This window comes from Lathyrus oleraceus, chromosome 7 (assembly GCF_024323335.1).
Source record: "Lathyrus oleraceus cultivar Zhongwan6 chromosome 7, CAAS_Psat_ZW6_1.0, whole genome shotgun sequence".
Classification (NCBI taxonomy): Eukaryota; Viridiplantae; Streptophyta; class Magnoliopsida; order Fabales; family Fabaceae; genus Lathyrus; species Lathyrus oleraceus.
The window spans coordinates 486,457,078-486,480,154 of record NC_066585.1 but is presented as its reverse complement, the minus strand read 5'-3'; the positions used below and the strand labels follow the sequence as shown (position 1 = coordinate 486,480,154).

The 23,077-nt window shown below is 36.7% G+C and overlaps 2 protein-coding genes across 51 annotated transcripts in view; one reads left to right on the top strand and one right to left on the bottom strand.

Annotated features, from left to right (window-relative positions):
* LOC127106030 (uncharacterized) overlaps positions 1-22,840 on the bottom strand; it is a 98,468-nt gene extending 75,628 nt beyond the window's left edge. For 49 of the 50 annotated variants that reach the window (XR_007795225.1, XR_007795217.1, XR_007795216.1 and 46 more), the window contains exons 1-10: positions 22,352-22,840; positions 22,169-22,253; positions 21,298-21,494; positions 19,991-20,073; positions 19,497-19,542; positions 19,317-19,373; positions 19,130-19,184; positions 18,953-19,053; positions 18,784-18,847; positions 18,551-18,684 (exon numbers count right to left, since the gene is read on the bottom strand). Coding sequence is in view for 12 of the 50 variants with exons in the window: in XM_051043317.1 (XP_050899274.1) it covers positions 18,551-18,684; positions 18,784-18,847; positions 18,953-19,053; positions 19,130-19,184; positions 19,317-19,373; positions 19,497-19,542; positions 19,991-20,073; positions 21,298-21,494; positions 22,169-22,253; positions 22,352-22,432 (903 nt within the window). In the remaining 38 variants the exon portion in view is untranslated. Of the gene's footprint in view, positions 1-17,536; positions 18,076-18,550; positions 18,685-18,783; positions 18,848-18,952; positions 19,054-19,129; positions 19,185-19,316; positions 19,374-19,496; positions 19,543-19,990; positions 20,074-21,297; positions 21,495-22,168; positions 22,254-22,351 lie in introns of those variants that run through there. The other variant, XM_051043311.1, reaches the window with a different exon arrangement.
* On the top strand, positions 15,674-17,115 carry LOC127106043 (glycine-rich RNA-binding protein 2, mitochondrial). The gene is made up of 4 exons (XM_051043328.1): positions 15,674-15,845; positions 15,951-16,019; positions 16,098-16,204; positions 16,318-17,115. Exons 1-4 carry the CDS (start codon positions 15,737-15,739, stop codon positions 16,363-16,365), a joined length of 333 nt encoding a protein of 110 aa, XP_050899285.1. The 5' UTR covers positions 15,674-15,736; the 3' UTR covers positions 16,366-17,115.
* Positions 22,841-23,077: the final 237 nt, after the last annotated feature.

The window sequence follows — 23,077 nt, the reverse complement described above, 5'->3', positions numbered from 1 at the left end:
AATCTGACCGTTCCAGACGTACTTGAGCTTCTGATGGAGAGTCGACGAGACTGCCCCTGCTGCATGTATCCATGGACGTCCCAGAAGACAACTGTAAGCAGGCTGGATGTCCATGACGTAGAAGACGATATCAAACTCCTCCGGACCTATCTTCATGGGCAAAGTGACTTCCCCAAACACAGAACGTTTGGATCCGTCAAAAGCACGAACAATAAGATCACTAGGCGTCAGCACAACCCCTTCAATAGGTATCTTCTTCAATATTTTGCTTCAGCAGCACATTCAACGAAGAACCCGTGTCAACCAACACATGAGACAGCACAGCCCCCTTGCACTCCATAGTGATGTGCAAGGCCTTGTTATGATTCCGACCCTCGGGCGTCAAATCAAGATCTGTAAACCCCACACCGTGTCTGGTGCTCACATTAGCAATCACACCCTCAAGTTGATTGACAGAAATCTCCTGAGGTACATATGCCATATTTAACATCTTCAACAAGGCGTCTCTATGTGCCTCAGAGCACAACAGCAGGGAAAGGATAGAGATTTTGGAGGGAGTTTGGTTGAGCTGATCTACGATCTTGTAGTCACTCTTTTTAATTATGCGCATGAATTCCTCCACATCCTTCTCAAACGAGCCACCAGGCACATTCGTTTGAGCATGCGTCTCATCAACTGCGGCCTGTTTGCCCTTAGCTCTAGCAGATGCCTCAACATTGGCATCCCTCAACAGTTGAGGCGCAAACAGCCGACCACTGCAAGTAAAGCCTCCTGGTCCACCCACATTGTCCACAGCTGGACTCACAATCGCAGGAGCTCTACTGACAGGCACACCAATAGTCACGGGTGCTTGATTTGAAGGCTTGACCCTGTTCTCAGCCCTTCTATTGCTTCGGTAGGCACTGTCGTACTTCCAAGGCACAACATTACTGTTCACGGCCCTTCTTACCGGAGCAACGATGGTTGTCGGAGTGTTGGTAGCAACTGGTGCAGATATGGTAACTGGATTACCACTGGTTGTAGGCGCCCGTCCTTCAGACGGTTTGAAAAAGATAATGACAGTAGACATTGCCCCACGATCTCTGTTGTTAGCCCGGCCAAATTGCACACAACCCTCATCAATCAGACTCTGAACACCAGCCCTCAACAGACCACACCCATTATCAGACTCTGCACAGCCCAAGCAGTCTTCACCACAGCCCGGATGAACACCACCACTCAGTAGACGGCCTTTGACAACCAGTAGAGAAGTCTGAATCTCTTCAACGCTGACCACCAGATCTTCCGATTCAACCCCTTCAATACAGTTCACCCTATGAGCACCATGCGCAGGCATATGGTTGTTAACAACATTTGGCACAGGGGCGAAGTTGATCGTCTTAGCATCGATCAAATCTTGGACTTTATGCTGGAAAGCCCGACACTTCTCAATATTATGTCCCGGTGCACCAGAGTGGAAATCGCATCGGACATTTGCGTCATACCCTGGTGGCAAAACAGTTGGTGGAGCCATGGTTCTCAATTCCACAAAACCTAATCTGAGCAACTCAGGCAGTAGCTCAGCGTAGGTCATGGGCAATGGGTCAGACCGTCTATCAGGATGCAGCCTCTGCCTCGGCTGATAAGGACGTTATTGTTGTTGTTGTTGTTGTTGTTGTTGTCTAGGTTGTTGCGGAGGTTGATGTTGCTGAGGTGCAGGAATGGTTACTGCAGCAACCTGTCTGTACTGATTTTGATTTCTGTTCGGCCCTCGGCGGTGCTGAACAGCATTGGCTTCACCTTCTCTACGGCGAGGTGCCCCAGAGAAAGGTTTCTTAGATGAAGAGGAACCCACATCATTAATCTTCCCAGCCTTGATTAAACTCTCGGTTCTTTCACCATAAATTACAACATCAGAGAAGCTTCCAAATGGGCAACTCCCCATTCGGTCCATGAATATCCCTTGCAGCGTGCCAATGAACATATCAGTCAACTCCCTTTTTAGCATAGGGGGTTGAACTCTGGCAGCAAGTTCACGCCACCTCTGGGCGTACTCTTTGAAGCTTTCGTTATTCTTCTGGCATAGACTCTGCAGCTGAGTCCGGCTAGGTGCCATATCCATGTTGTGCTTGTACTGTCTGAGAAAAGCTTCTCCCAGATCCCTCCAACATCGGATAGAATCTCGTTTGAGCTCCATGTACCAATCCAAAGATGCCCCAGATAGGCTATCTTGGAAAAAATACATCCACATTTTCTCGTCATCTGTATATGCCGAGATCTTCCGATAGTATGCCTGCACATGAGTGCGAGGGCAAGAAGTACCATTGTACTTGTCAAAGGTGGGCGCTTTGAATTTGTGGGGAATTCTCAGACCTTCAACCAACCCCATGTTAGTGACATCGAACCCAAGAGAGTTCTGGCACTCCATTGCTCTTATCTTTTCAGCCAGGGCATCAACCTTCCGATCCCTGTCCTCAATTCTGACAACATCACCATCATCTTCACTCAGCATTGTGAACATGTCCTCTTGTCTGTCGACAATAGGAGCTGGATGACGCACCAGAGCCCGGGTAGCTCTGGCATTGACCTCTGCAGCAAGAGGCTGGCCATTGATTCTGATACCTCGGAGTTCATCCCCCACAGCATAGTCATGCACGGGAACAACAGCAACATTAATAGTCTCGGGCACGGGAATACCGGCAGGTGAACCACGGTTAGACGCCTGAATAACCGTCTCTTGCCTCTGAACCAAAGCACGGAGCTCCTTCTGACCCTGAGCAACCCCTTGCATCATAGTCAAGAACTGGGCCATGTTCGCCCTCATCTCAGCCAATTCAGTCTGAACCTGATCCATGCTTCTGCGCTGATTGAGTCTTGTAGAATACCGGTGTGGTCGCTGATCAGCTATCCTGCCTGACACAGGAACCAGAGTGAGAAGTCGGCACAAGAACACCTGTTATGCAAATGTTATGATTATGATGCTAATGCATATGATGCACATGATAATGATCATCTCTCAGGCATTCAAAGAGCCTGATTCATCTCAAGAAGTGACAACCTGCAACAACACAAAGTAACAGGGAGATACAGAAACATCATACAACAGGGTATTGAGTACAGAGTAAAGCCAACAATCTCATCTATAAATGAGCAATTGGATCATACAACAAAGATCCAAATATCCAACAAGGTACAACAAGTGAATCCCCCCCAACAAGCCTGGGGGTGATTCACAACGTAAACATCAGGAAATACAAGCTAAGACAAGTTACTTCCAGGAATGAGCGTCTTCAAGTAGTGACACTAGTCTATCAACAGTTCACACTCTGAACATTCTGGCAAGGGAGTGATCTTCTCCTTCAACTGTCTTCTAAGCTCGACAACTTCTGCCCCAAGCTGGGTCTCTGATGCAAGTCTCTGGTCGACTTCTTTCTTCAACTGGATATCTTTGTCTCTGAGTTGCTTCTCCAAGTCTCTGATCTTCTTCAGATAACCGGCTTCAGCTCTCTGCAATCTCAAACACTCTCTGTGCTCTGCATCTAGCAAGTTCTCCATCTCTGAATAAGATCTCTTCTTGCTCCTCACACCACCAACACCTGCACTCTGGGCATCTCTGAGTTGATGAGACAGATTTAGCCTATCAGCTTTGGCTTGATATAACTCCATCTGGGCATCTTGCTCTTTCTCCTTCAAGCGACGATTCTCCATCAGGGCTTGCTTATACTGCTCAGCAGGCACAGTATCAGCAAGAATCAAGGGTGGTTGCACTTGCAACGGATTCATCCTATCATAGGGCAACAACAAAGTTCCCACTCTCTTCTTCACCCAATCAGTGTAATCAGGCATAGCAATGGCAAACTTCTTCCCTAAGACGGATCCATCTCTGACACTAATAGACTTCTAAGCTCTTCCAATCTGCTCCAATCTAACAGGGTCAGTACGCTTCTCAAAATACACATTCTCAACTATCTCAGCTTCAAGTGGTCTTCTACTCATCACGAACCCTAACTGGCGAAAAGAAAGAACCGGGTTGTAATTGATGCAACCCTTGGTCCCCACAAGTGGCACGTTCCGGAATTCTCCACAACTCATAATAACATATCGCACATCCCTCCGGTATGACTGCCATCTGATGTCATATGAAGTAAGAGACATCACCTTCTGAGTCCACCTATAAGTGCTCTGAGCATCAACAAACGGCCCACTGACTGGTAAGAGAGCCATGAACCATCTGAGCAAAAGGGGGAGACAACATCTGATAGCCCCACCCTTACCATGCCTACTGTGAATAGCATAGTAAGTGTCAGCTAACAGAGTAGGGACTGGATTCCCTCCAATAAAGATGCAGACTGCAGCATAGTCAACAAAGTTGGGCATACTTGGAAACAGGACGATCCCATAAATCATAACAGCAAGCTGGGCATGAAAAGCTTCCCAATTCCCCTTCTCTGCTTCTCCTCTAGCAACTCTCAGCAGAAACTTCAAAGGTAGGCCCACAACATCTCCACTGGTCTTCCAACTATCACTGATCTCTTTGATACTCAGATGAAGAGCTCTAGCAATAACCCTGAAGTCAACTTCCTTCGGTACGTCCAAGAAAGGAATCTGATGCTGAATAGGGACACACAACAGAATGGAGTACTCCTCGAGAGTAGGCGCCAACTGATAGTCCTGGAAAGTGAAACATCTAAGCTCTGGGTCATAAAACTGGAGAAGAGTCTGCAACGGCACCGGGTCAACTACCATCTTCAACAGTGTCAAAAGATCCCCATACTGGTCAACGAACCCCTTCAGATGATCACTGGTCACAAAACTGCTCAACTCAATCAGAGACGTCAGAGGCTCACGGTGAAAGCTATAGGAACAGGTCTTCCGCTTCGGCTCAGGAACTGTTGCCATCTCTATCAATGAATCAAGCTCTGGAATGTACCTCAGAAATGATATGCATGCAGGGATTAGTTTTTTTTCTTTTTTTTCTCCTTTTTTCATTGCATTTTTTTTATTGCATTTCTTTTGAAAAATAAACATGCTATGATGCACATGATGCAGACACGACTGGCAAGCTGTGCATCTCTGAACACAGGATCGAAACTTCGGCTCAAACTCTGATCATAATCATCTGAACCCCAAAGTCAACTGGTCAACTGTCATCTGAACCCAATCTGAGAAATTGAGTCACCAACAGGAACACACTGAGTCACCATCAAGTCACCAACCGGTCACCAATAGTCACCATCTGTACCTGTTAAAATGATTATTCCCTCCCCACTCTCGGGTGTCATCTAGGCCAGGGTAAGGTCGAAAGAAACGCAGCATAGATAACCTTTCGCAGAATACCATCATATACACACCTGAAGTATGTAACGATGATATCCCACCAGGGTCTGAACTGCTCGTGATGTCGATGTTCCGCTAAGTGGCGCATACCACCCGCTTCCCATGAATCACTCTATTCCTAGGTTTCCTAGATTGCACTCATAGCCTGGGTATTGGGCTTTTTACCTCGAGTAACACCCACCCCCAATCAGAGAAACACAGCCAGCACAGCAGATGAAATGAATGAATGCAAACATTAATGCACACATTGAATGCAAACAGTAAATGAAATGAATGCAATAAATAACAGCAAATAGCAACCAAAGCCCTAACCTAGAGAGCACTAGGAGAGACTCGCTTAGGGAAGAAGGACCAGCACAGGTCAACTTCTCTAGTCCCCAGTAGAGTCGCCAGCTGTCGCATTACGCGAAAAACCGGCGGGAAAACAAGAACAACAGAGCCGCCACCGTGTGTTATTTATCCCAAAAGAGGGAAAGGAAACGCTCAGAGTAAACCTGGAAAAAGCATGGTCTCGCGACCAAAGAGAATGGGATCGGGAGTCGGTTATGCGAAGGGAAGGTATTAACACCCCTACGCATCCGTCGTACTCGACGGGATCCACGCACAATAAGAAGGGAAATGGTTGCTAAAACAATGCTCACACACACACAAAAACTGGATGAAAGAGACACAAGAGACAAACAAGACAGACTCGGCAGGATATTGTATCCTGGGCCTACTTAGTCTATCAGGCATAGACATCAGAGTCAAAGTAGTTCGGACTGGGGAAACGACACATGCTCGCTAGGATGTCGCATCCTATGCATACATATCTCCTTTGGACGAAGGAGAATCAGAGCATCCGTAGCTCGGCTAACACGCACACAAACAAACACAGGCAAAGGCAAACGTGGAGCCTGAATGCCAATCACTGGGCTTACATCAGCATCCGAACCAAACAAACCCACACTGGAACCCGAACGCCACTCGATGGACTTACATCAGCTTCCAAGCACACAACAACACAAAACAAAGACACAGGCGCCCGGAGAGATCTGCTCATCTCCTGCCTACGTACCTCATCTGGTATGAGGAACAGGGCGACGTAGTTCCCCTATGAAGGGACACAGGACTAGCCTAACCAGATAACAGAGGGAGACATAACTAGGGAGACTAACTCGAGCCTAGATGTTATCATGCAAGATTGTCCCTAAGTCAAGGTTTCTAGCAAACTTGCACAGGAAGCAAGCCTATCATATTCAACACAAGTAAACAGCAAATCAAGCATTCACAAGTAGCACACACTATATGCACACAAAGGGGGCTCAATCAAAGGGTAAGACTGCAAGAGCAAGTCATTTGTACAGGGGTGGTGTTAGCTCTTAACCTTGACATTGAGAGCCAAGGTGAAGCTGATGAAAGGAGAGTGAAGATAAGACTTCACAGCTCTTATCCCTGGTCAGGGAGAGCTTCAGACAAAGGAGCGTGGGTTCAGAAAGTGGGAACCCTTCTACACTCAAGACTCTGACACAACTGTACAACTGTACAAGATCTTGGGTTTGTATCCCAATGCATCAACACAGTGGTGTGAGCAAAGGGATGACTCAACAGACTAGCGGGAGATAGATTGCTTATCTCTTTTATCTGCCAATTGCCTCAATCAAGGACTTTTCCTGCTTGGGGACAAAAAGTAAACAAGCACAAACATCGCCTCTTAAGGAGGACTTCAGACAGGTGCCTGGCCAAGTAACAGGCCAGGTCTTCCAGACTACATGGAGACAAGAATGTTATACCTCAGTGCAAATTGCTTATCAAGCAAAGCAAAGCAATATTAGCAACTAATGTACCTGAAATCAATCAAATACAATCAGTATACCAATCACAGAATTAAACAACAAATGGTTCACAATTAGCTATACACAGACAAACACAAGCCAATGCACCAAAGTGCAAGCCATTAAGGCTCAAACCCAAATATCAAACCCTGCAAAACAAAGTCAAAATTAGCTATATACAAGTCACAAGTCAACTCCAATGGAAGCACATCATTAAGCATAGGCCATTTGTGCTATTAACCTGAAACACAACTCAAAAGTGAGATCACAAACCACTAGTCCAAGACTAGGGCCAAAATGAAATGAAAAATCCAAAACAGCAAGTGAAAAATGATCAAAACCAAGATAAATCAATTAAGAGGAGAATACAATTGGTTTCCTGTTCATATCATTCATCATTATCATTTCATGAGCAAAATAGCACAAGACATGCAAATTGGAACCTCAAAGGACCAAACAGAATGAGCACAATCAAATCCACATCAAAACAGTTCAATAAATTCTCAAAAAAATCAAGATCACACAGCATCCATAACATGTTAAGCATACCAAATTTCAGCTCATTTGGACAAAGGGAAGTAGGCCAATGAAAATCATAAAGTCAACAGAAATCCAAGCAAGCTCATACATGATAGCAAAATAAGCATCAACTTCAAGCAAATGTAAAACAGTGCCAAAACATGAGAAATGAATGAGACCAAAACCAAAATGACATGGAACATGTTAAGAATCACTCCATCAAAATTCATCTTCATATGATAAGGTATGACAATTTCACAAGGCATGGAAGGCAATCACTCAAGAAAAACCCTAAAATGTCTAAACAGCAAGCAAAAATCCCAATCAAATAGGAAATGGATCAACAATTCCTACAAAAAATCATGGCAAAACTAGACATATACAATATATCACATGCAAAATTTGAGAGCAATTGGCAAAGCATAGGCATGGCAACAAAATTCATGAACACAACATAACATAGTGTGACACACATTGTCACACTCAACTTGAGCACATCATATCTTTCAAACCATAAACTCAAAAACAGCAAATTATACATCAAAATCACCAGGAATGAGTCAATAACAAGCATGTGAAATTTTATTCATTTTGGAGCAAGCATCATTATTTTATGAAGGAAATGGTGAAACATACATCAAATGCATACATGATCAAAGACATTAGGCAAAGTCAAAAAATTCACCAGGCACAACTTTGACTATCATACCTAAAAAAACTAGATGAAATTTGGAGATCAACACAAAAATTCCCACTCAATTTGGATAAAAAATGATTTAATTATGATTTTTTGAAGTTTATTGATGAAATGAAATTTTTATTTAACATTTAAAATGAATTTAATTGAACCGCGTGGCATTTTCGTAATTACTGGACCAGGGATCAAAACGCTGCAGTTTCATTAAACTGCATGGCAGCACGCTATTGGCTCATTCTCACGGCAAACACGAAATTCAAATGGAAACACAGAAAAATGGATCAAACGCGTGTTCTTGAGTTGTTCCTCCTCATATTCATCAAGAAAATTCCAGAAATCACACATGAACAAATTGCAACCAAAATCAACAAATCATACACCGTTGGAACCGTCTAAGCTAGCACAATCACAATATCCACATGAAATTTCCTAATTCCTAATGTACATAACGGATCGATCCAGAATAGGTTTCACATCAAAAATTCAAATCAAGATTTCTCTCTCAAATCTTAATGGATTTCAATTCTACGACTTGCACTACGCTCTATGATCTACACTCTACAAGAACCACATCATGATTTTGAGAATGGTAAGAATCGAATTCCAACCTTTGGTGATGGCAGCTGTGGAATTTGGTGGATTTGAGCTCTCTAATGCCAAAACAGAAACAGTATGATGATGTAGGAGTGGAGTGGAACCGATGCTTTAGCTCAGAACCTCCTGGATCAGCTTGAATCTTCAAATGCCATGTGAGAACTCAAAATGCAACAGCCACGATTTTCCAGTTTTTTCCAAGTTTTGGCTTCAACAAATCTTCTATTCTACCTGCAAGTGATGATTAGTACGAAAGAAAGCAAAAAGAATGATGAATTCTTGATGAAATGATGAAAAATAGTGTATGTGAAAGTGGAGAAAAGTGAGAGAATTTTGAGATTTTTCTTTTGGATCTTGAAAAAATGAGATGTGATTATGAGAAACAGTTATGATTATCTCTTTATACCTCATGCTAATCCAAAATTTAATCTCAATTAAGCAAATTGGAATGATTAGTGTAATGCACATTTTCATGACTTTGGCCAAAATGCCCTTTTTCTTATGCAGTCCATGTATCAGTCCAAAACCAGTTCACACAAGTTCTAAATGATATTTGTGATGTGTATGAAAAGGTCCCAAGTGCATATGGCTTGTAATTTTGAAAATCACTATTTCACACCAAAAATGCAAATGAATTCACTTAAAAAATGCCATTTTGCTATGATAATTTTTGATGAAATGTAATGATGCACTATGAAAGTCCATATGAAATGGGGTTTGCTCAAAGAAAAATCAACCAATTTGGCCTTTCCATGTGAAAGTTATGGCACTTTGAATTTGAGCATTTTCTGAAAATGAATGGACCATATCTTGCCAACCACACATGGGAATTTCAAGTTCTTGGACTTTTTGGAATGATGAGATCAAGATATTCAACTTTCATGTTGGACAAAATTCCATTTGAAGCTTGTATGATGAAGTAATTTTGAGGAGAAAAACTTTCCATTTTGGGCAGTTGAAATTACAGGTCACCTGCTATTTTTGGAAACTTCTTGTCTGACCTCCAAATCTTCAACCTTGGTCTTTGATATGTCAAATGAGACTTATATAGACATGAATGAGGCCTTTCAAACCATCTCACCCCTTCCAATCCATAAAATCAGGCACAGTTGACCACAGTTGACTTTCTAGGGTTTCTGAAGAAATTCAGCTTGACTATTGAGCTTTGATCATCCAACCTTTGGCCAAATCACTTCAAAATGATCCTTAGACCATATGAACTTGATAAATCAACTCTAGGGCTTTGTCCCAATGAAAATGGCACATGCTTGCTTGTTTGACCTGATCTCCTGACCAGTTTGACCTAATTCTTCTGAAGAACTTGCACTTGGGCAAATGGCTATGCAATGTTATGCAATGGGCTTTGTTATTTTAATGACCTAATATGAGAATGTATGTACAAAAGGTAGGGTGCAAATTTGAGGTGCTACACACCTATGAAACATTTGGAAGTAACTCTCGGAAACCTCCAAAGACGCAACCTTCCCATCACCGGGAGTAAGTTTTGCAAGCCTTTGACCATTGAATCCCACCTTTGAGCTAGGATGCACTCTAGTCTTGAAGGAAGGTTAGAAAGTGGCATTGAGAAATAATTAAAGAAGCCATATATGGCTACCTATCTAAAGGCTAACATAATTCGTCTTGTTCTTCAAGTCTTCGGAGGCCAACCCTATAGATCCGTACATACCACACAAAATTAACCTACTAAGGAAGATCTGTCTCCCTTCATGAAGTTAGGTGGCTAAAGGGACTTACTTCTTTGCCATTTGAATAAATAGAGCGTATAAGACATTCCTGGAAAGCCAGTAAGTCAAGAAAGCAAATATGTTCCAGATCATATGTTGATCTGTTGAACCCTGGTTATCCTTGATAAAGGAGCTGTAAGCATTTCTATGGAAGGTAAAACCAAGTTTTATTTTTGTCTTGGTTGAAGGAACAAAGGCCTCTCCAGTTGGTCGAAGACTGACGATAGCAACAATGTCTAAGAAGAGTGTGACAGTTATCATCCCACAAGGAAGGTGAAACATGTTGGTTGATGTATCCTATAAGCACATAAATGCAATGAGCATGTGAGAGTTGTATTTAGGAGCAACTCATGATATTTGGATTAGGTCAAAAATTCCCAAATCCCTCAAAAAGTGCATCTTCTTATCGTGGACCATGTCCAACCATTTGATGTAATCAGTATCCTCAATCAGAGGAAAAGAATGGAACACCTTATTCTTAAAGAAGTTTAAATCAAAAGGTGCATCCACGAACACCAAGGGTTCGTAATCAAGGAAAATAAGGAAGAAATATTTCAACATGTGGGGTTTCTTGATGTGCCTGGGGAGAGGACACATAAACGCATGAACGGTACCACCAATGGAGTAGGGGATTAAAGAAGCACGATACTAGAGGTTTCTTCTTCTATCCTCCATGGGAGATTCAGGAATGTAGGTAAGGTCATTTAAGTAGATTGGTCAATCAATGACAACAACAAAATGAGGATGTGACTGAACTTTGGGTGCCATTGTTGATTCCAACAGTTTCTTGAAGAGAAGCGTAGTGGAGAAGAAGAAAGAACTGCAAAAAAAAAAACTCTCAAGGTTTTTTTTAATTGTGTTTCAAAAAATGGAAATGGTGAGAGAGAAGAGGACGCTAAGGGGGAACGTCTTAAATACCCAAAGGATGAAAATGGTTTAGTCGACAGATGTCGCTGAGAGGGAATTGGGAAAGATGAAAAATTGAATTAAAAAAGTTTGTCTTGATTTCATTTTTAATTAATCTTCTAGGAAATAGAGAGTGATCATGATCAATTGTACGCACGTCTGTGACGTGATGTTTTGGTGTAAAGTGGTCATAATGACCAAATAATAATAATTAAATAATGAGATGTTTCTTTGAGATGACGTGTGTAGACTAAGTAAACCGTGTCGATGGACCCAAAAAACACCTTTCTTCTATCCGACCATATGATCGAAAGTGACGTTTTGGGGAGACATATATTAGCTTGAAATTTCCATTTAAGAAAAAAAGTCAACTGAATGTTGCATTGGGAAACTGTCAAAAACGATTATTTTTAGTACTGATGACGTGGTAATGCATCAGAGGAATAAGTTACATGTCTTTGAAGACGTGTCGATTCTTTAGGAGGAAATTATCGGAAACATAGATTTTTCGTTTAGTATATATAGCAGTCTCATATGTTGTAATCAAGATCGCAAATTTCATATACTTTCTCTATAGAATTAGAGTACCCAAGCTAAAGAGTGAAACAATTTGTGAGTGATATGTGAGTCTGCATCTCTTACATTGTATTTTCTTTATGTTTCCATAATTGAAACATCTTTTCTTTTTGTCATTTACAACATTCATTTAATGTTGGTTATTGCAAAATTCTTTTACTTTAATTCAAGTTTTATTGTCTTTAAAGTCTGTCTATATCCTTTCTGTGCACAAACATTCATAATCATTTCATATACTGTACATATTTTCTTGTAACGGTGTTTGCACAAAATTACTATTGAAAATTTTCAATTTAATCTCACATACTTTCAAACTCGTAATTGTTTGATAAAAATAAATACAAATAATATCATAACAAATAATAGATAAAATTCAAATTTAACTTTTTTTTCCTATAGATCAAATCTAATACCCCAAATCATTTTTATAAATAAAAATAATAATCTTAAATGTTAATCATTATTATAAGAAAAATGACCTTAAATCTTAGTCAATATTAAAACATCAGGGGGCAGTCTACTAGTAGAAATTGTGTAACCACAACAGCATAATTCCTAAGGCAGTCTACTAGTTGAAATTGTGTAACCACAACGGCATACGTTTACAATGACATATTCCTACCGCTAGCAATTCATGTGGAAGATCAAATATCACTACAACGACAACAGAAAAAGCACTAAAAGTAATATAAAAACATTAATTCATTCTTTCTTTGAAATAGCAAACGTTAACTGTTATTTTCTGTTGCTTAGTAGATTTGTTAGTTATTTTATATTTTCTCATCTTCCTATTCTCTTTGTAACTAAGATAATATTTTCCAATTCATATCAATAATATTGAGGTATACTTAGAATTTTGTTCTTGTTTCTACTTTCATTAATATATATGCACTCTAATTATCCCATGTCAATGACGTTCACGTCTTCATAGGTCATGGAAATATTTCCAACGATATTACTTTGAATAATTTTGTGTTTTATTATGAGCAATCTATTCTCTCCTTAACGATTTATAAGAATAAAAGTTTTCCTTTTATAAATTATAAATAAATAAAATTAATTTTTATTTATTTAATTATTTTATCTAAATAAATATCTTTTTCTATCAAAACATTACTCGAACCGATGATATCTCCTTTGATTAGGTTTGGTTTGATTTTTAGTATTTTTTAAAAGTAGAATCAAACTTCTTCAAATTCATTTACAAAATTGTGTATGTAACTTAGTCATCAAAGTTGTGGTCATAAGTGATTGTAAAAGAGAAAGTAACGTTCTTTCTTCAAGTGTGTGTTAGAATGTTGTAAAATGATCATTATAAAGACTTGTACAAGAATCTAAGCATAGTGGAAATTCACTAAGAGCATAGACTTTAAGTTGATAAGAGAAACTTTTATAATTATGTATTCTTAACTTTGTGCACTTTAAAATTATGCATTTAATCTTCTTCCTAAATAACTATCAAATTATTGCAACTGATGATTATTTTCAGCTTTACCCTTACCTCAATTGTTTTCCTATTTTATTTGAAAAAGTTAGTTATTTTAGAAAAAAAAATCTCTTTTTCACCATTGAAATAAAAAATGAGTATATAAATTATTTAAATATGAGTTGAAGTCCTTACAAATATACCACCCTTTCTGACGATGCCGCATCTCAACCACTCATGTCATTGCCCTAAGATCCATCCCTACAACTCATTTTTTTCTGTTTATAACTTAGGTTGGATGAACAATACTTATATTATCAAGCGTTGTTTGTAAGATCTTATGCCATTTTTTTTCTTTCTTATCCCTTTTTTGATTTTGTATTCCTTATATACCCTATTCTGAAATTAAATTTTCAAAATACCATTTTTTTAGTATCCATTTGTCCAATGAATGGACGAGTTGCTGAAAAAAATATTTTTGTAATATTGACTCGTTCAATGGATGGACGAGTTGCTGAAAGAAATATTTTTGTAGTATGGACTCGGCCAATGATTGGCCGAGCTAACGAAGGAACGATTTTTTTTAATTTAAATACATTTTTAGTATTATTAATAAATAATTTTATAATAATTTTTTTATTTAAACAATATAAATTATAGTTTTTTATAATAATGTTTATGTAAATTAAATATTTGTTTTAAGAATAAAATTATAATTATATTAATTAAACATATAAATAATTGTAATAAATAGTGGATACTGGTAATGAAAACATATATTTTAGGTAATGAAAACATATAAATCACATTAATTCACGATGCAGACGAAATAGTAGATACCAGTAATCAAAATATATTTTCCCGATAGTATTATAAAATTACAATCCCTACTTGTGATTTCAAACCATGGATCACAATCCCTATCTTTTTTTCATTGTATGAGTTTTACACTTACACGATTTTTTTAATAACTCATTTTCAAATAAAATAGCTTTAAAAATTTAAAGTGTGAAAAAATAGTAGTCGGTAGATTATAAGTTTTCATTTTATTTTTATGTTGACAATATGAAATAAAGACATTAATTTTATTCTTTAACCACAAATATGAGTGTGTTTGTTTCAAAGTTTTAAAAAATATTCCTGGGAATATTGTTATGGGAATGCAACATTCTCATGTTTGATTCAATTTTTAAAAAATTATTCCAAAGTATATTTTATTCCCAGGAACTTTATTTTCACATGGTTCTTTTATTTTTATTCCAAGGTTTAAAGGGTGGGAATCCAACATTTCCATGGGAAAAAAATTCAACTAATTACAACTCCCCACTGCTACTCACATTTATTTATTTATTTTATTTTTTATAATTTTTAAATTAAATAAATATTATAAACATTCATAGGAAATTTAGTTTTTACCAAACACTTGGATAGGAATATTATTCCAAGTAATAATAATGATGGGAATAAGATTCCAAGGAATGTTACTTCTAAACTTGAAACAAACACATCCTATGTATCTTGTATATATTTTTTATAATGTTATAATTATAATTATTTTTATTTAAGAAATAGAAAAAAAAATTAAATTAATTAATTACATTAGTGAAAAATAATTTTTCACATGTATAAAATATACTCTTTAATCACATATTTTCAGAAAAATATGTTTAAATATGATAAATTATAATTGATTTATAATTATTATTATTTTAATTTTACAATATTATAAAGTATTAAATTCAATTATATACTTGGAATATATATTTTAATTTGATAATAATGTTTAACCAATTGTGATACATCGTCAGAAATCACGAATAAGGATTACAATTCTATAATAGTACCTGAAACATATATTTTCATTATCAGTATCTATTATTATGTCATCATTGTGAATTTGCGTGATTTATATGCTTTCATTACATGAAAGATATATTTTCATTATCAGTATCAATTATTTATTAGAATTCTTAATAATACTAAAAATATATTTAAATTAAAAAAAAAAATCTACCTTCAATAGCTTGGCCAACCATTAGCTTTAATTTCAGAATAGGGGGAATTAAAAATAAAAATAAAAAGGTAAGGAAGGAAAAAAAAGTCATTTTATGCAGTATTTTCATTATCAAGCGAACTCATAGTTATGCGCATAGCGAATAATAGAACTCTTCTTCTCCAATGTTCAGCTTTACCCTTACCTCAATTGTTTCTACGCGTGCGCCATCATTCATCTACCAAATTGTTCGTCGCAGGTTTCATCTTCTCCAACTCGTTTCATTTTTTTTTAAATATAAGTTTTATTGTTGAAGTTGATTTCAGCTATTCAAATTTAATTTTTGGTTTTGTTTGGAACAAAGGGCTTTCCTATAACACGAATGAAACGGTCCTAAGAGACACATTTGAACGACATGGGGAAATCATTGAAGGTAAAACTAACAATAATTTTTCAAATGTTTTAGATCCCTAAATTTGTAATGTTGCAACTAATTAGTGTTTTTGCGTAGTTAAAGTTATATGTGATCACAAGACTGGGGAATCAAAAGAGTACGGATTTGTTAGGTTCAATTCTGAAACTGCAGCTGCCACAGCTCGCAAAGAATTGCACGGAAAGGTAATGGGTATTGGATATCAATTCACTTTTGCTACAAATTTTGCTTTCATTTTTATTTACACTGTGATATTATGTTATGAATCTTGTTATGTTCTTAATGATGAATTTCTCAGATAGTAGATGGCAGACGCATTCGAGTGGGTTATGCGCACAAAGGGTGACTGCCAAGCTTATCAAACAATTTCAATCTGTAATTTGATACTCTGATTTTGTTTTCGTAGTATTTTTTATTTTTTTTGCCAACAGATGCAAGTTTACTTTTTTTTAGTCTCTCTTGTGAAGGCATGATTCCAAATCATAGAGAATAATCTCTCTTGCAACTAGGTTTATGTAGTTCTATCTAATTTAACATAGGAAATTTCTGTATTTTAACAGAAAATACACTACTGAAAATATATTTTACTGGATTTATGCAAATAAAAAAGTGAATTGAAAAACTCTTTTAACATATCCTAGATAGCCTCTTTGCAACTCTCACTTGAAGAGACACTATAGCTGACTTAAACGCATAGCAGAGGGGATTCACACACTTCTCATTCGTTATTCTCTTCGGTCTGTAATACTAATCAAGGTCACATAAATCTTGCTTTCATTTTTATTTACAGTGATAGTATGTTATGAATCTTGTTATGTTCTTCATGATGAATTTATCAGATCGTAGATGGCAGGCGCATTCGAGTGGGTTATGCGCACAAAGGGTGACTATCAAGTTTATCAAACAATTTCAATCTGTAATTTAATGCTCTGATTTTGTTTTCTTAGTTTTTTTCTCCAACAGATGCTAGTTTTCTTTTTTTTATTTTCCCTCTTGTGAAGGCATGATTCCAAATCATAGAGAATAGTCTCTCTTGCAACACTTTAAGATTAGGGTTTATGTAGTTCTATCTAATTTAACATAGAACATTTCTGTATTTTTACAGAAAATACACTACTGAAAATATATTTTACTGGATTTATGCAAATAAAAAAGTGAATTGAAAAACTCTTTTAACACATCCTATTTAGCCTCTTTGCAATTCTCAATTGAAAAGACACTATAGTTGACTTAAACGCATAGCAGATGGGATTCACACTCTTCGGAATAAATGACGTAGAGGATCTATTCATGAACTTGAGATGAACTACTCTGTAGTACAAACTAATCAAGGTCAGATAAATCAAAGTCCAAATGAAAAGGCTACTTTAATTAATTAACTTTAAAACACTTCCATATAGATAATTAATTAGCCCATTTTAAATTAAACATATTTATAACATAAATTGTAGACAGTAATTGCGTTCTAGGTAGAAGAAACGCGGTGGGGAAAAATCAACAGTAATGAGAAAAAGGTCTGAAGATTAAAGTCATTCACAACTATTGAGACCAAAATCAGACAGTAGCTATGGCAGGTAACAAATGTTCGATCTTAAAATCATACACAATCTTACTCTCACAGCATTATAGAAAAGTGTGTATGAATCGCAGTTCCTTGTTTAGTTGTTTTCAGTGGTCTTTTCACGTTATATTACTTGGACTTGTAAACCTATTCTAAGACATAGTGAACAAACTGAACAAAATATACATTGCACTAACAACTTGCTTTATACACATCACATTGAGTGGAAAAAAGAAATATCAGAGAAGGCGATCGTGCGGTTGGCAAGAGATGACCCGGGTTCTATGCATGAACTCCAATATCCTCAGGACATATGGACATTTATTGGGTTTTTGGTTTGGCAATTTTTTCCCACGTAGAAAATATCAACCTCAGTAAGGAGTAAAAGATAGCATGAATGCACGAAACCACAAAGTTCCAACAAGAGGATGGCCAATACCATGGATAGAGCAACCTGAAGAACAGACTTATGAGATGCCGAGGGTATTGCCCAACCTGCATCATAGCAGAAAATCAACATTAATATTTATTTATGAGTTAAGATGTTACACTTGTTTATCAATAGTGCTATATTAATATCTTAACTATGAACTATACGGCATATACATAAACAATCCACCCTTTCAGAAATAAGTTAAAAAAGCTAAAAGGGAAAAACACATCATCTGTGTGCAGATTCTATGAAATCATTTTAAAAAGCCATCAATGTTTCCCTTCATCTATTGGAAATTTGAACAGTTTACTAGTCATATAATCCCACCTATAAAACTTAAAAAGGTTTTGATAAAAGTCAAGTATTTAACAATGATGGGACCTAAAAATATTTGAAGTGAAAAAAGGCATTTGGGGCAGGAGAGGACAAAGCTCTTGCAATTTGTTATAATTTGGTTTGAATACTAATTATTAAGTAATAATAATACTAACCGGAAAAAGAAAATGTAGTGCTTTAATTACTAATGATAATACTAACCGGAAAAAGAAAATCTAGTGCTTCCCAGGCAGCATGACGAACAGCTCTGGTCGGGTACATTGGACCACCAGGAGAAGTAAAACTATACAAACATGTTTTCAATCTTGTGCTTGTCGTCATTCTCAATTCCACACCTGTGCCATTAACATAAACAAAAGAATGACTTAGCTGAGTCAGGTTGAGAGAAGAATATTCCATGTCCAACTATTGCACCTGAATGGTTGGTTTAGTACCCTGAAGGACCTTGATTTCTGAAAGATAATGCAGCAGTACAGGTTCCACCTTAAGCTTTTGAAGCTGTTAAAAAAATCAACAGCAACAATTAAGTGTAGGTAACATAATTTCTTTATATGAAACAGAGGATATGATTTTCAATTGTGAAAAAAGGTGATTCAGATGTACCTGATCCGTGAGTTCATTCACAAATATATCTGCCGGACTGCCAACTAAGAAGGCAGTTTGAAAAACAGGACATTGTTTCAAGAAGCTATCGATTTTGCCAGCTGCAAAGAGGGCAATATTAGATTTAGAGACTATTGCATCATTATTTATAGGCTAATAACTTCTCTGAATGGCTACCTGAATTGTAAAATAGAATGAACCGTGAGAGCAAAAGATACATATCTCGCTGAGCCTGATAGTTCAATGAAAAGTAAAAAATTTCAGAATGCCATTGCCAGCAACAAAAGTAGACTGGCTAAAGGTCCTATAAAAAATTGCAGGCAGCCTTTATAAAATGCTAAAAACTAAAACTGATAGGATATACCTGGAGAGGAATTTTATTCAATCTACTGTGGTGTAATGCAACATCATCCAAGAGGTACTGAATTTGAGGGAAACACAAGGATTATATGCAAAAGAATTGGGAAAAGAAGCAATCATTATAATATTATTCAGATTATACATATTAGTTAAAATAAATATAGGATCCAACTAGAACCCTTACACGGAATATAGACTGGAAACGCTTTGTATTTGTCTGAATGTCAATCCTGTACATGGCACCAAAAATGACTTACAATTCTCAAATTGATTTTCCAAATATGGTACAATATCAACTCTATCATAGTAGAGGTTTTAGCCCATGAAGACACTCTTACTAACATTTTCCAAATTTTCAATTACTTTCTGTTTTGTTTTTAATGGATAGGATAAGGTCGCTATTGATTTGGCATAGAAAGACTATTGATAAAATCATGTAATGCAAACAAATATTGTTTTTAAAAGAAAGATGATAAAGTAAGTTCATACATATTCTTCTTATTCCCATTTAGGAGTGGAGTGGAGCATGAAATGAAGTTCATATCTTTTCAGAGCATGGTTTTTCAAAGTGGATATAATTTTAACTTATAAATGCCAGCCAATCCAAATCTGCATGGTCTTTTTGCAAGTTATATCCAATTAAGTAACATTTTACTTTATAAAAGCTTGTATTCATACCAGAAAACATTTGTGGCACCTTGAACCAGGGCAGATGAATACCGAAGGAGCACTTCTGGATTATCAAGATGAACTTCAAACATCTGCATTAAGGTATTAAAAAGTTATTTACAACTAAACAGCTGGAAATATGTTTTACAATATACCCCAATTAGGACTAAATGAAAGAGCTTTCACAGTGATTCTTGAATGTCAATTAGAAAATAGGAACCAAGATTTCTTTAGGAAATATGGAGATTGACTCCTTACAACAGAAGGGAAATAACAGAAATGAGATATACCCAAGGAAAAAAACAAAACATCTAATCTCAAACCAGTGCTATGTAAAAAGTAAAAACACAATTCCCATAACCAATTTTAAGTGTGTGTTTGTATTGACGGTGGACATAATTTATTTTGACAGAAATGAGCTTAGTATAATTGATTCTAATAGAAGTTTAACATAATTTGATTTATGTTTGGATACGTTTATGTAAAAGTGAGTTGAACAACAAATTTCAGTATAAAAATCGCGTTTAAACTCAGAAGCTACAAATTCTAGCTTCAAGTAGAATCAATTTTGGAGGTAAAATCAATTCTACTTTAGAAGAACCAAACACCTCAAAATCACTCCATAATCAATTCTACACCTCTAGAATTGCTTTTGGCTGTTCCAAAAGCCAAACCAAACATGCTAGTAATATGCATTCGTATTATATACGTCACTCACATTATCAAAATGAAATAATTATACTATATATGTCACTTATCTTACATACTACATATTTACAATAGTATGCACTGCGTTCCTAAGGATTAAATCTGAAACCTATTTCAAGCATTTGACAAAATAGGTGCTATAGTACTAGTAGACAGAAATTTTGTACGAATATCAGGAAAAGAATGAGTTTTAGAAACCGTTGATGAAGGTTTTAAATACTCATAAGCATTTCGAAATTTGAATGATAAGAAGAAATGGTAGTCAAGTGAAATGGGGAATTGCCACCCACTCTATAACCAACTAAGAGAAAAAGGTTATACATATTGTTAGTCAAGTGAAATGGGGAATTGCCACCCACTCTATAACCAGCTAAGAGAAAAAGGAATATATAGCCATAATCAGGTATGCCTCAGAATATCCTTAGTCAATTTGAGGATGTTCATATTTGTCAGAATGTAACCATGCCATTAAGAGCGACTCACTTTTTTTAGAATTGTAAATGTTCAGATTCAAAACCAGTAATGAATGACCATACTAATACTATCAAGCTAAGTAAAACTTCCCTCAAGAGAGCAAAAGACAATATGGCAGAGACAAGCTTACATACCCATTTGTGAAACAAGAGGCTAAAAATATGTGAAGCAAATGACTGGCTCCAAAGTTGGACAATCAAGTCAAGGACGGGCTTCCCACTTTCAGGCACATGTACAAAGTAATCAGCAAGCACATCATAGAAACACAGCGGACCATCAATGACATCATTTTCCGGAGAAATGACATCTTCTTCCTTGTTGAAAATTACATCTGTCATTGTGAAGAAAGAAAATCTACATTTGGTAATTTGTTTTGCAAATAAAAAAGAGAAAAGACACGTATTCCCCATCCAACCTATGAAGAAAAAAAGGTTATCACCCCTTATTTAGATTTAAATACACATTAATTAGTTGTGAATTCCAATGTTATGTATTCCATTCAATTGTTGGCATGATTATCAAATTGAGATACAAATCCTAAATCAAAAGAACTATTTTCCGGATTCGTGAATGGAATCTTATTATGAAACATGAAACATAAGATACATTACCAATAAAAACATGACATTTCTAAGTGAATCAAGTGACATAGAACAATTAAGTTGATATTATCATCATATACAAACATCAAGGACAAGCTAATTACAACTAATTATATTTAGCAAGAAAAGATAGGCAATCCTATACACATTCTTCATAAAGTATACTCATCCTTACATGAAAAATATCCTTTTAAGTAAAATAATCATCATCTTCCAAAAAATGAACTAAAAACCATGAGCATGCAAACAAACAAGATAAACCAGGCACAATGACTCCAATACCACGCTTGAAGCACAAGTTGCAATCTGAATCATTGTACTAATTTTTCTTCTGAGATCGAATCTTTGTACTATTGATTCAATAGATATAAGAACAACAATCAAATTCGAAAGCTAAAGTTACCTTTGGCTCGATCATCAACCTCTAAAGCTATATCAGCAAAGAGCTCCTGCAACAAATTACGCCTCTGTGAGGAACTAGCCAGCGCCTGTAGCATCAAAGAAAAAAACAAAAATTAATCAAGTAAAAACAAAATGCATTTTTCACGGCATCAAAACAGAGAGAACAATTATGAAGAAAACTCACCCTCTGAAGCTTCTTGTGGATCGCTTGAGAGAGAGCATCGAGATAACCGGAGGTTCGAGGTGGCGAATTGGTTTCGGACATTTCCGATCGGAATCTGAATCAGCAAAAACCCTAAAGTCCTAATCCCGATCCAGAAACGCCTTAATCATTTTCTAGAATCTTCAAAAGTAAGATTTTAAATTGAAATTGAAATGAAATTATGAAAGTGCATGAAAGAGTCGCTTAAGAAGGTTATTTGCAGTTTTGTATTCTTAACCGAACGGAACCGCTAATTTTCCTTCTTCCTTTGTTGGTTTTTCTTTTTTAAAAGTTTTGATGTTATTTTCTTTTACGGTAAGGTAATGAAGAATAGCGTAGAAACGTGGAAAATCATAAAGTGGTGGTTGAATTGTTGTTGGGATGAAGCGTGGCCGTTGGATAGAGTGACACGCTCCGACTAATGGAAGCGGTGGCGCGGTAGTGTGTTTTGGTTTTTGGATATGGATAATTAAAATATGGTGACGTGGCAGGGCGTGGAATTTTGTGACCCCACGCTTGACTTTGTTATCGGTGTTTTTTGGTGTGTTGTCAATTTAAATGTGATTGTGAGATGATGAATGAATGGTATAAATGTGACTGACAAGATAATAATCCAATGATAATTGAGTTTGAAATTGTTAAGATTGTAATTTCTTGTGTCGAATTATGTTGTTTGACAAAAACAAAGAGAAAGAATTGTTGAAATAT